The sequence below is a fragment of the Homalodisca vitripennis genome, chromosome 1 (assembly GCF_021130785.1).
Source record: "Homalodisca vitripennis isolate AUS2020 chromosome 1, UT_GWSS_2.1, whole genome shotgun sequence".
Classification (NCBI taxonomy): Eukaryota; Metazoa; Arthropoda; class Insecta; order Hemiptera; family Cicadellidae; genus Homalodisca; species Homalodisca vitripennis.
The window spans coordinates 163,863,127-163,876,399 of NC_060207.1; the positions used below are offsets into that span (position 1 = coordinate 163,863,127).

Here is a 13,273-nt window from a genome sequence, read left to right on the forward strand (position 1 = left end):
TCAGGACATCAGAAGTAACAGAAAACTTATGGGTGGAGTCACGCTTTTAATGGCTGGAGACTTCAGACAGACTTTGCCTGTTGTACCAAGAGGAACTCGAGCTGATGAAGTAAAAGCCTGTGTGAAGAGATCAGTTCTTTGGCCTAAAGTCCAAGTTTGTTCCTTGAAAATCAATATGAGGGTTCATCTTAAAGGCAGTTTAAAGGCAGGCGAGTTTTCAAGTTTACTTTTAGAGATAGGTAATGGAAATTTGCCTGAAGAAAATGGCGAAGTCAATATTCCAAAGGATTTGTGTGAAGTAGTATGTGATTTGCAAGTATTGATTGAAAAGATTTATGCAGATTTAAAAAATGTCGAATTAAAAGACTTGTCTTGGTTTAAAGAAAGAGCTATCCTTACACCTAAAAATGACACTGCTGAAAGTATTAATAACCTATTATTGGAAAAAATGCCATCTGAGATTGTCCATTACCAGACGGTGGACTCTGTGGTGGAAATAGAAGATGCGGTACACTACCCAGTAGAGTTCTTGCACACGCTTAATCCTCCAGGCATTCCACCACATCATCTTTACCTCAAAGTTGGAGCTCCAATAATGTGGCTTAGGAACCTGATTCCACCTAAGCTCTGCAACGGAACTAGGCTACAAATCAAAGCGTTGCGCAGACACGTTATACAAGCCGTAATATACACTGGATGTGGCCAGGGGGAAGAGGTTTTTATCCCACGCATTCCCTTAATTCCATCGGATTACCATTTTCAGTTTAAAAGACTACAGTTCCCTGTCAAACTCTGCTTTGCTATGACGATAAATAAATCGCAAGGCCAGTCCTTAAAAATGGCCGGTGTTGATCTAAGGGAAGACTGCTTCTCTCATGGCCAGTTATATGTCGCTTGCTCACGAGTTAGCTCTTCTGATAGTTTAACTATCCTTCAGCTTCGTGGAAAAACAAAAAATGAAACTGAACTACAAAGAAGTATTGTAAGTTCCGTAAAGCAATCCAGCTTATGATTTAATAACTGTTGTGATATAATCTAGTGACTGTTAAAGTATTGAGTTAGGTAAATAAGTACAAGAAAATTTAAAAAGGAGGAGTTGAAAACATTAAAGAAAAAGTAATGAGAAAAACGGCGAGTTAATAATATGAAAACTCATTTAATTAATTTGCATTTACAAAACTCCTGAAATCCTGCAGTAAGATTCATCAATAATTTTCCCGTAGCGAAGCACGGGTATTCTGCTAGTATTGTATAAATGTTCCACAACATAATATGCTTCATATGTATACTGAGACTAATCTTAGAGAATATGTAGACACTCAAACCGTTTTAGACAACCAGTCACTCTCTCTTTCAGTCCAAAAATCTTGCAGCTACATTAAGAGTTCTGACCATAAAGCCAGTCGTCTTAAACAATTATCATGATATAAAGTAACACTTATATCATGTGAAATGTCTATACTTCTAGCAAATCCTTTTGCCCCCTTTTTATCCGTTAATTTACTTATATTAAAAATAAAACAAAAACAAATCTCTCATTAAAAAAAACCGTTAACTGTTCATACCTAATACAATATAAACATTATACAATAAGGTATTCTAATGACTTAGTTTCTTAGCGTCTATTTTATATAGATATAACTAAAACATTTTTAATTGATCTATTAAAACGAGATAGATTGTTACATGCTTGTATCTGTAATATATTATTTGAGCTGGTCCAACCAAAAGCAATATTTAACGTATTTTACTTTAAAAACATTTTAGATTAAAACTAAAATAGTACACAAATATTTACAGTCTCTCACCCAAAAAATTAGGTTGCCTTTGTAATCCAGTATTTAATTGACCTACAATTCCTAGTATAAATTTTAATTATTTATACAAATCTTATGGACTAGTAATTTTTTTAAACATAGTTCAATACTTGATTTGTGATGTTTGCAAATAGGGAACAATAGATTAATTATTCCGTTAACGTTTAACTCAAGTAAAAATTGATACATATTTAAAATTGGAATGAGACATTTAAATTGTTTCAGTGATAATATGGATTTAAAACAATAATTTTTATCTTGGTAGGTTTCACTGGTACACTTTCGTTACATCAACACAGTCAACTCATGTTGTGCTCTACTGTGACAATAACATTACTTGCTATGAGCAGATACTCTGAACAAATGTCAAATGTAAACTGTAGTTAACTCAACAAGACATACTTTGAGGTTCATTGTGTTTATTTTGTCGCCCACACACTGGAAAGAAGACAATATTTCATATATTTTGAATAAAGAACAAATAACACCCCATTGTTGATATACTGTTACATTAAAACATTTGCAATGTTAATAAAAGTGTTATCTGTCATTTACCATTAGATATAAATAAAAAATAATCTACTTATCCGGTTATTTGAAAGATGTATAAATATATTGAGACCTATATATTGGCCTGGCGGATGTGTGTTCTCAAGTACCAAGTTATGTGACAGCCCAGATTTAGCCCAAGCTTTATATGTTTACACGAACTTTCTCCCTGACATTTCCTCTGCTGGATGTTATTTTCGTTAAACTCAGCTTTAGTACATGAATACAGATAATTTGGAATAATATGATTACTATTGTGTATATAATTGTATTGCTGTTAAGATTATCTGGAATATATTATTAATGAAATTGCAAGAATTAGATGACCATATTATCAATATCCATAACAATAAACTACTCCTTTAATAATATAGTTATTTATTATTGGAATGCAATGACAACCAAATTAGCGTTTTCTATCATCGCTAAACAAATGGAATTCCGTTAATATTTTTTAATACGTAACGGTTCATGCTACATACCTCATTATTTCACTTGCAATGTTTTTAGTACTAGGCATATGTCAGTTTGTAATGTTTGCATATACTCTAATATGATATAGCGTTGGATTCTTTTTTGTTACCTTGATATTTATATAACTTTATAACTCCATATTTACTGAAATATTGTGCTACTTTACGTTTACTTCATAGATTAGGAATTCTGTATCATAGCGATCATCTCCATTATTTTGTCTCTTGAAGTTAAAATGGCTACTTTTTTAAACATTTTCTTTCTTACAATATTTCTCATTGTGATCTTCTTTAAAGTGAGCACAGCTAGGTGGCGTTGGGATTTAATGCTTTTTAATAATCTCTCCAGATATACGTAATCATTCATCATAAAACTTATCAATTCTACAAAACATGTATTCTCTTAACTAGTTTCTTAAGATTTGTTCAGTCATTAATCTATGTTTAAATCGACTAGGTATGTCCTAATTTTTTGTGTAATTTAGATGAGCCCAACCATGAAATATGGATATTAAGCAAAGATAAACTGTATAAATATTTAAATGGGAAATCTGTAAGCTTAGTCCATTTAAATCACAATAAAGGTATGAAAAGCTCTCTGCACCAGTAAACTCCATTATACTTTTCATCCTCTTTTATTTGAACTTTTCAGGAATAGCTTGGCTCATTGATATATTCCATATGCCTGGCTTCTTTGTCAAGAGGTATATACAAATAAGAGAGGTCGTGGTTATTACTCCAATCAAAAGTATTTTCTACTGATCAGCTTATCATTGGTTTATTCAAGGTTTTAGAGATATCAGTAGAGATATACTTAAGAAGAGGAGTCCTTGTAGGTTGTACTCTTCATCAAAGCCACCATACATATAAGCCTCGAGAGTCCCGTAACAATGCCCAAAAAAAGATAAAAAAAACAAGGCTAGAGTGTGTTCGGAGGAGTCCAAGGATGTACAACTCCACCTTAAAGCAAAAGCGGTTGCAGATGAAGTATTTCATTTGAGTCTAAAACAAAACTGACAGTGAGAAAAAATACCATTACACTCAAAGAATTCAAGCAGCCTATTATGAAAAATTGTATATATTTTACATTGATTAGAAGCAGATATGACAAAATTTGTAATATGTTTTACTAAATTTTTAATAGATTAGACTACGTTTGTAATATATTTGCCAATATTTATCATATATTTGACTTCATTTGTAATATATTTTACGTTTATTATAAGTAGATTTGACTAAATTTGTAATAGGTTTGACTACATTTTAAATATATTTCACATTGATTTGAAGTAGATTTATCATTTGTAATAGATTTCACTACATTTGTAAATCATTTGACAACATTTGTAATATATTTTACATAGATTTGAAGCAGATGTGACATTTATTGTAGATTTGACTACATATGTAAAAGATTTGATTTCATTAGTAATAAATTTTATTACGTTTGTAATAAATTTTTCATTGACTGTAGCAGATTTTTCACAAGTTTTTTTTCTTCATTGGCTGTAGCAGATTGTTCCTAGATTTATCCTTTATTAGCTGTAGCAGGTTTTGCTTCCTTAATTGTAGGATAATTTTCGTTGATTCTGAGTAAAACTTTCATAAATGTTTCATGGGTTTTTCATGAAAATCGTAAGAAACACCAAGCTTTGTACACAAGATAATTATTATCTATTGTACTATTGATGGTTCAATGGACAGTATTTTACATTTGATTTTCTAGTGGCCCAAAAGTGTGTGTGTGTGTGTGTGTGTGTGTGTGTGTGTGTGTGTGTGTGTGTGTGTGTGTGTGTGTGTGTGTGTGTGTGTGCGCGCGCGCGCGCGAGAGAGAGAGAGAGAGACAGAGAGAGAGAGAGAGAGAGAGAGAGTGTGTGTCACAGATCAGACAAGCCTATTTCCAGCAAAAGTGAACTAAAATGGGTTTTGCATTAGTCTTAAAATTAATAGTAAAAATTTATAGTTACATTGTCTTTTAGATCTAATATTTGGTATTTAATCAAAATTTTAAATAGAAAGTACACTAATATGACTACGCATTTGATTTTTTAACTTAAAAAAAACGTTGTTAACATTTAGAGCTGAAATTGGTAAATTAGTCCAAAAGCACAGTCAAGCGAACTTTCATCCAGCTGTCTGCTTCTAAGTCTTTGGCGTCTAATTTTGACCATCTTATGTATCAGGCCATTTTAGAAGGTAAACAAGTATTTAATCGCTGAATTCTGAAGCGAAGTTGAACATATTTTGCATTCTTTAAAGAATGTACTCACTATAATTGTAAATAAATTGAAAATAATAATCAATGTTTTTGTAGATCAGTTGATTACATTATACATGCTCCTTTAATTAATATTTCTAACTTAAGAGAACGAGATGGGATATTCGCTAATTTAAATACCAGTGGGGTGTGACCGTAGGCATTTTCGAAAAAAAAGAATAGGCCTATATTCATTCCATGGACCGTAAGAATGTCCATGTAAAATGTCAATACAATCGGCTGAATATTTTTGGTGTGAAAACGAAAGTAAAAAACAAAGGCACGTTTGCATTTATAATATTATTAGGATGTCTCATCGTACCAAACTCTGTAAACCTACCTTAAATGAAAAGTCTAGGAAGCTCGTAGTTTGGCAAGATAAAACAAGAAACTTACAAGACTCAAATAGCAGTAAATTTCAACAATTAAATCAGACAACTTGAGTTGCGGCTGGGAACTAACAATCAGAATGGTGCTGTTGAAAAACTCATGATTACTTTGTCTTTGTTTATTGCAACGGTAATTATCAAATAATAAAATTTGGAGAATTTATTTGTTAAGTATTCGTAATGTGTAATGCCGTTGTAGAATAATTTTTTTAATTTATTTTGTGCACACAGCACATGTAGCCTTCTCTTTTTTACTGGCATAAAGAACTTTTAGCACAACTATGCTTCACTTGCATTAAAACATTATATTTCAAAATATATAAACTACGACAGTATCAATTAAAGACTAATTATTTTGCTTTACCCACGCACAAAACTATTAATGTGAATTGATTTAATTTGACTAAGTAGGTTTATGACTTATTTGGTTCAATACTAATAATTAATAGAAAAGCTGTCCAATCGTCAGATATATTCATATACATTGTTTAACGTAGAAAAGCAAAACAATACGTTTATGATTAAGAAAAATAAAACGTGTAACTCGTTACCTTAAATCGTATTAAAACAATGAAATGTAGGTTGCACTTTTAGACACACTAAACTCTTAAGATTGAAGATGGTAAATCCTAAAATTAATATTAATTTTGGCTATATTCTGTTTGTAGAAAAATAATATGTCATATAAGTATCGAGCGAAATCTTATGTAGTGACATGCATCATATGGCAACTCAATGTTACTGGTATAAAAATGAAGCTTCGTGCAAAAGTTCAAGTACGTATCTCAGTTGACTTTCAAGATATAGTGCTAATGGACAGACCCAAATGAAATGTTTCTAGTCACACACTTATAATGCTTCGTTAATGCTCAGACAATAAATATTACTCAAACTAGACCCGAAAGAATGATTTTCATTGGTAAAGAAAACTATTCAATCTATTTATTAAATCAGTATTATTACTCACAAAAATCATGTTATCAAAGGCGCTAATAAGTATGCTTATACTTTAGGATAAAACCTGTAGGTTCATTAAAAAGGACACATGATAGATTGAAAATGTAACATAATAGAAGAAAGTTTTGTTAGGTCATGCGCTTTAATATCCTCAACCCTATTAACTTTTGTGAGTGAATCGATACAAGATGGTTATTTTAACCGTAACCTCCACGTTGAAAGTTTTTCTTTATTTTATTTGCTTAACGTTAAAAATCGTTTCATACCAAAGAACAGTTAGTTTTATGAATTCGAACAGTAGAGGATAAATTCAATTTTGTGAAAGGAATGTTTAATTAAAACATACTCTTGAGAGAGAGTAATGAGTAGTTCTTCTGAGTTTGTGAAAGAAATTATTAAACCTGAGTTCCTTATATCTTTGGCAAGTTACATAGCCTAATACTATTAAGTTATCTGTATAATTACATCAAAAAGATACAAAACCCTTAACATTTATTATATTTTTTATACACTACACTAGGCTAATTTTATTTTACTAAAGATTGGAAAAAATACTTGTTCCGCAGCGATTTTGACGTTGAAATATTAGTGAGATACGTTAACATGCCAGGATTTGTTTTCATTTGTAAGACACAATTCAGTAGTAAGCAGTCAAAAATATAAGGCAATAATTTTTTTCTAGGTCTGGAATATTATATAAATTACAGCATTATTTAATTAACATTTTATATTTTACAATAATCCAAATAAAACCTAGTATCTTAATAAATGTCTTCCAAAACGAAATTTATAATGATGTAGTATAATTAGGTGCAGTTTAAACATATCTAATTAAATATAAAGCAAGATTACAGCATAATCAAAATGTTTGAGAGTGCCCAGGGGAATAACAGCTATAAACAAGTTACAATCTGTTCCATAGCAACTATGAAAGTTGCAGCTTATTGTGTTATGTGATCGTTGTTATTGTTACAGGGACAGTCGTAGCCTTATGTTATTTAAATATTGAAATATTTTACAATGTACAAATACAATAATTCTGATACGCTTACACAAAAAACAGACAATAAATTTAAAAATATGTATATACCATGAATAGTTGTAACGTTTTTATAGCAATATTTTCTCGGGATTAAACCTGAACCATCGCAATTAGAATTTTACATTAACCTGTAGTAAAAATATTTACTTATTAGCGGCTAAAGCTGTGCACTTATTGATATTCAAAATTTGAATTCACAATAGTTATACTAAGTCTTGAACCACATAAATATTTCCTTTTGATGTTGAGATACATTCATATAATAATTTTGTAAATAATGTCACTACAATTAATAATTTCGGAATTAAATTTATTTCGCTGTATATTGTTGTTTTATTGGTTTCGCCTTAAATGAATGCATTGGCTTATAATTGTAAAAAAATTACTTTTGGCTTTTGAAATTATTATTACTGTACAGTTGAAAATTATTTGATGTAACTCCAATCTTCTTCAGGTTTTTGAGTTTTAATGAATTGGCTTTGCTAGAACGGATGAAGTTGGGAACTATTTCCATACCAGTAAGCCCATGAGGTAAATTTTGTCTAATTTAGTGTAGTAAGAGCGGAGATGTATTGCAAACCCTATAGCAAGATCTTCTCTTCATCAAGTAGCCATATGTGTACCACACTTCATGGCATCCTTGAAGATTCTCAATATACGGACCGCTAAAACAATTCCTACTTAAAATACATTTTCAAAGTTAAACAGCTTACGCGTGAAATCCATTTTCAAAAACCCTTTTGTAGGACTTTTTTAAGTAAATCGTATTAAAAGGCATTATCCTATTAGTTAATTACAACATATTGTTTTTAATAATACTCCATTAATCTTTTAACCCATTTTGCAATATGTATGCAAATACTACTAAGCTTCTGTTAGAAAGCAAACTGTAACAAATTCCCTTTTAGACTACTCTGGGGACTTACAGTACAGGGAAACTTGTTACAATCTGTGTCCGGGCAACTTTCGTAGTTGCAGCGTACTGTTTTATGACCCACAGTGGTTGGTGGGAGACAATTACACTTGATAACATGTGTGTTATAATGTAATGGTTTCTCTGTAGAAGTCTAGTATCGGATACTTTCAAAGAATTGAAAAATGAAATGAAATGAAAAATTCTTTATTTTTACAGGCAAAGTTAGGGTTGCATGGCCCTTTCTTACACTTAACCTGTTGCAATGTAAAATTTAAAACATTAAATAAATATTATCTAAGAATAAAACAAAACATAATAAAAGATAATAAAATAAAGAAATAATTACATTCACACAAAGTGGTGAAATTAATGTAATATTTTAACGTGTTAATAATTAAAATTTAACACATTAATAAATTAACCATCTCTACTATTCTTAAAACATAATATAAATTTATATTTTTAATATACAAATAAATTAAAGTATTTATTGCTAAATGAACTTTTTCATACACAATCTCACATTCGTCCCTCTGCCAGTGTCACGCCCACAGCATCTCAGACCGGAACTGCCCCGGCTAACCGCTCAAGATACATATCTTTCAGTTTCGCCACAAACCGGGAACTGCTATCGATGGAAGTAATTGTTTGGGGAAGGGCATTCCACAACCTACAAGCCATTACATGGAATGACTTATCAAACACTGCAGTCCTGTGCTGAGGCATTCTCAAAATGTATGAGCCAGAGCGAGTGCTTCTTACACCTACATGAGACACAGATTTAAAATATTCAGAAAAATATCTTGGAAAACCAAATTTCAATATTGAATGAACTAGTTTTAAAATTTTTATGGATCTTTGATCTTTTAATTTTAGAATATTTGACTGAATATAGTACGGTGTGATGTGCTGCTCCCGTCTCACATCGTAAACGTAACGTATACAGTAGTTTTGAGTTCTTTGCAGCTTCTCACTCAGCACTATGGTCATATCATTGATCACGGAGTTACAGTAATTGAAATGTGGAAGTACGAGTGATTTAGTCAAGAGCAGCTTGATATGTTCTGGTAAAAATCGTTGTAAACGTTTCAGTGAGTGAATAGATGCGAAAACCCGTTTACAAATCTCCGCAACAGCGTCAGTCCAAGTCAAAGTCGAGTTTATAGTCAAACCAAGATCCTTTACCTTGTCGTAGTATGGCAGGGTGTTACCATTTACAGTTAACGTTTCAATAGTATTGAAGTTTATTGAGTTTCGTAAACGAGAGTGACAAATAATGATTGGTTTCGTTTTTGCATGGTTTAGTCTCAGGCCATGATTTTTGGACCACATAACGATATTTGTAATGTCAATATTGATTTTGGTGATACATTCATTAATGGAGTCAATTTTAAAGTGTGAATGGATTTGCAGGTCATCAGCATACATGTGATATGAGCTATGTTTAAGTACAGAATGAATGTCGTTCACGTACAGTACAAATAATAGAGGACCAAGAATCAATCCCTGTGGCACCCCACAAGTAAACAATTTCCCAGTCCGAAGTCATGTCATCCACTTTTACACACTGCCGTCTCCCTGACAGATAAGATCTCAGCCAAGTTAATACATGACTAGAAAACCCTATTAGCCTTAGTTTAGCTAGCAATACTTTATGGTTTACGCTGTCGAAAGCTTTTGAGAAATCGAAAAGAGTGAGAATTGTGCCCTGTCTGTGATCCATAGCAAGCCTAATGTCATCCGTCACTTTTAAAAGTGCAGTTTCTGTACTGTAGTTGGTCAGAAAACCAGATTGATAGTCACTAAATATATTGTTGTAAGATATATATTCAGTGAATTGGCAGTGCACAATTCTCTCTAGGCCTTTAGATAATGCAGGAAAAATATTTATCGGCCTATAATCTGAACATGACGCTGGTGCTGAAATCTTATTAAAAGGACGGACAAAAGCAGACTTCCATTGTGATGGGAAAATACCACTCCTAAGATACGTGTTGAAAATAAATGTGACTATTGGAAGGACAGCAAATAGAATATTCTTTATGAGGCGTATTTGGGATGCCATCGTACCCAACAGCATTACTGCGAATACGGCGTATAGCTTTCAACACGTCATCTTGTATCACAGGTTTAATAGTAAACTCAGGATAACCACAACTACGGTGAGGTAGGTTTTGAAGATGTTTTAAGTAGTCCTCCACTTTTTCCTGACTGAAACTTTGACTACAAGATGTAAAAAATTGGTTCAACTCATTCAGAGGTATATATATATACGAACTGGCTGTGAAATACGTTGTTTTCCTATTTCAAGGCTTTTAACCTTACGCCATAAGTCGCTTGACGAATGTTTCTTATTCTCAAAAAGACCTCGAGTATATCTCAGCCTGGAATTACGCAGAAGTTGTTTAACCCTGTTTCGAATTAAACGATACTGATCCATAAGTATCTGGTCATTAGAGCGCCTCGCTCTTCGATATAAGCTATCGCGATGGGCCATCAGGCTAAGAATATCCTTTCTCATACGTGGCACTGGGTGCCTCTTATTTATTCGTTTTGTCACATAAGGAGCATGTTTATCATAAACAGATAAAAATTTTTTATTAAAACCATCCACCATGTCATCAACAGAGTCAAGATTCTCTAGGTTATGCCTTGGGAGCAATAAAATATCGGACATAAATTCAGCTTCATTCATGTTTTTAAAGTCTCTATACTTGATAAACCTAGTTTTAATCTTAGGTATATTTACTGAATAAACACAATAGATTAGGTCATGTTTTGATATGGCAGGGACTGGAAGCTGCGCATGAAGGACGATATCTTGTGGTTCCGAAACCACCATGAGGTCAAGAAGTGTGTCAGACTCGGCAGTGTGATGAGTTGGCTCCAGTGGCAGTATTGTAAGATTACACGAGTCAAACATGGAAGTCAGCTGTCTGTAGTTATAGTGTTGATTATTTTTCATCAAATCAATGTTAAAATCGCCCATGATCAATATACGACTATATCTGTGCATGTGGTGCAAGAGAGCATTTTCAAAATCTGTCATATGTCCAACTCTGGGTGGGTGATAACACACTCCCAGTAGTAGTACATCTGAACCAGACAAACCAATTTCAATAAACATAAATTCTGGCCCAACCGAGTACTCAGAAGGCGAAAAAAGAAGCGGTTTAAAATTTAAGCCCTCCCTAATATACACAGCAACACCTCCGCTATTTTTTCCTGTTCTATCGTTCCGTTGCAAAACATAACCAGGAAGGAAAACTTCGCTTGACTGAATACTCGGCTTAAGCCAGGATTCTGAAATTCCAATTAAATCAAACTGTTGAAGGCCAAAAATCTCTCTAAGCTCATAAACATGCCCCCTCAGCGATTGCGCATTGATATGAGCGGCTTTCAAATGTCTAGGATAGGGAGATAAGGAAAGAGAGAGGACATCAGCTGTGGATGGAGGCGAGGAGGAGTTGGTGAAGGCGGGGAGGCGACCGGCGCGTGGCGAGGACTGGGTGGACCCACTATCTCGGGTCCACAATCAACGGCGCCGTGACATGCCCGCTCCGGACCGCGGCCGCGACACTGACTGACTCACGCACACGCACACACACACATACAATACTCTAATTCTACGCAATAGGCCTAATACATTAACCAAACACATGCCATGACAATTTCGGCTCCTTAAAGTTAATGAATACAATGTTAAAAGTATCAATTTAAGATATCTTTCAATGATAAAATTAAAAGCAAATGTTCTGAGAAGGAAATAAATAGCCAATATGAACTATAATAGTATTAAATAAAAAATCAAATTCGATGAAATATTCAGTTCTACAACATATAACCAGAAACAACTAAATAAACAATATTTAATATAAAACAAAATAAACTGATTAAATAAGGAGTTAATACTTTATTATATAAATTAATAATACCCTTAATTATTAAATGAAAAATTAAATATAAAGAAATATATATAAAGATAGCATTTTGGATGGTAATAAACAATATAAATTATATTACAAAAGTATTCTAATACACCACAGTATGAAACACTACCACGGTGCATGATGACATTGGAAATATAGGTTCCTATATAATATAGGAAACATACACTTCCTCATTTTTGTTACATATTTTCGAAATAAATATTTAGTAATGCAAAGCCTAAAAAATCTACATAAAACAATCATATTTAAAAATTTAATTTTAAGGGAATTTCAACGTAACTTACACATTTTAATATAAAAATATATTTAATTCCAAGTTTACGACTAAAAGTTTTTGGACTTTCTGAAACATCCAGCTTCTTTGAAAATACTGCATACAAATTTACGTACATTTTTATCTTAATATGTATACACAAAGCAAATATTTTGTTGTAGACTCTTGGAGCAATTGGAAAATTCTTTAAATATTACTAAATGTTAATAAAAAACACTACTTTTTTCCTAATTGTTTATTTTTTTATTTTTTGGACGAGGCCTTTCGAAACCAAAGGTTTCATCTTCAGGCAACTCCACAAAAAAAATGTTTCGAAAGGCCTCGTCCAAAAAATAAAAAATAAACAATTTGGAAAAAAGTAGTGTTTTTATTAACATTTAGTAATATTTAAATATTTTTTTTATTTGGATAGTTTGTTAAAAATGAATATTACAGCGTACTTTATAAAATATCAGTCACATTTCATTAAGAATACAAAAGTGTAATGCATGTTTATGAGAAATAGTCATCTTGTATTTATTATCATAATTAATAAAGAATAGTATTAAAACGTTGGGTATTCATTGTTCAATTACATTAAAAATCTTATAGAAACGTTTTTAGCTTAAACACTTAAAACCATTCAATTGTACCTAAAGGTTTATTTTTT

General features: G+C 32.1%; 1 protein-coding gene across 1 annotated transcript; it reads left to right on the forward strand.

The window, feature by feature from the left end:
• The first annotated feature begins 448 nt into the window (after positions 1–448).
• On the forward strand, positions 449–11,987 carry LOC124353893 (ATP-dependent DNA helicase PIF1-like). Its single transcript, XM_046803943.1, has 4 exons — positions 449–977; positions 3,492–3,543; positions 11,191–11,338; positions 11,817–11,987. The coding sequence occupies exons 1-4, from the start codon at positions 449–451 to the stop codon at positions 11,985–11,987; spliced, it is 900 nt and encodes a 299-aa protein (XP_046659899.1).
• Positions 11,988–13,273: the final 1,286 nt, after the last annotated feature.

What these genes read in the sequence shown, in the direction of transcription:
- LOC124353893 (XM_046803943.1), top strand. Translation starts at nt 449, where the DNA reads ATGCCATCTGAGATTGTCCATTACCAGACGGTGGACTCTGTGGTGGAA. An exon ending in CCTGGCTTCTTTGTCAAGAG is followed by an intron (nt 3,544 to 11,190) that starts GTATATACAAAT and finishes TTGATATGGCAG; the next exon opens with GGACTGGAAGCTGCGCATGA. An exon ending in AACATGGAAGTCAGCTGTCT is followed by an intron (nt 11,339 to 11,816) that starts GTAGTTATAGTG and finishes TGTCTAGGATAG; the next exon opens with GGAGATAAGGAAAGAGAGAG.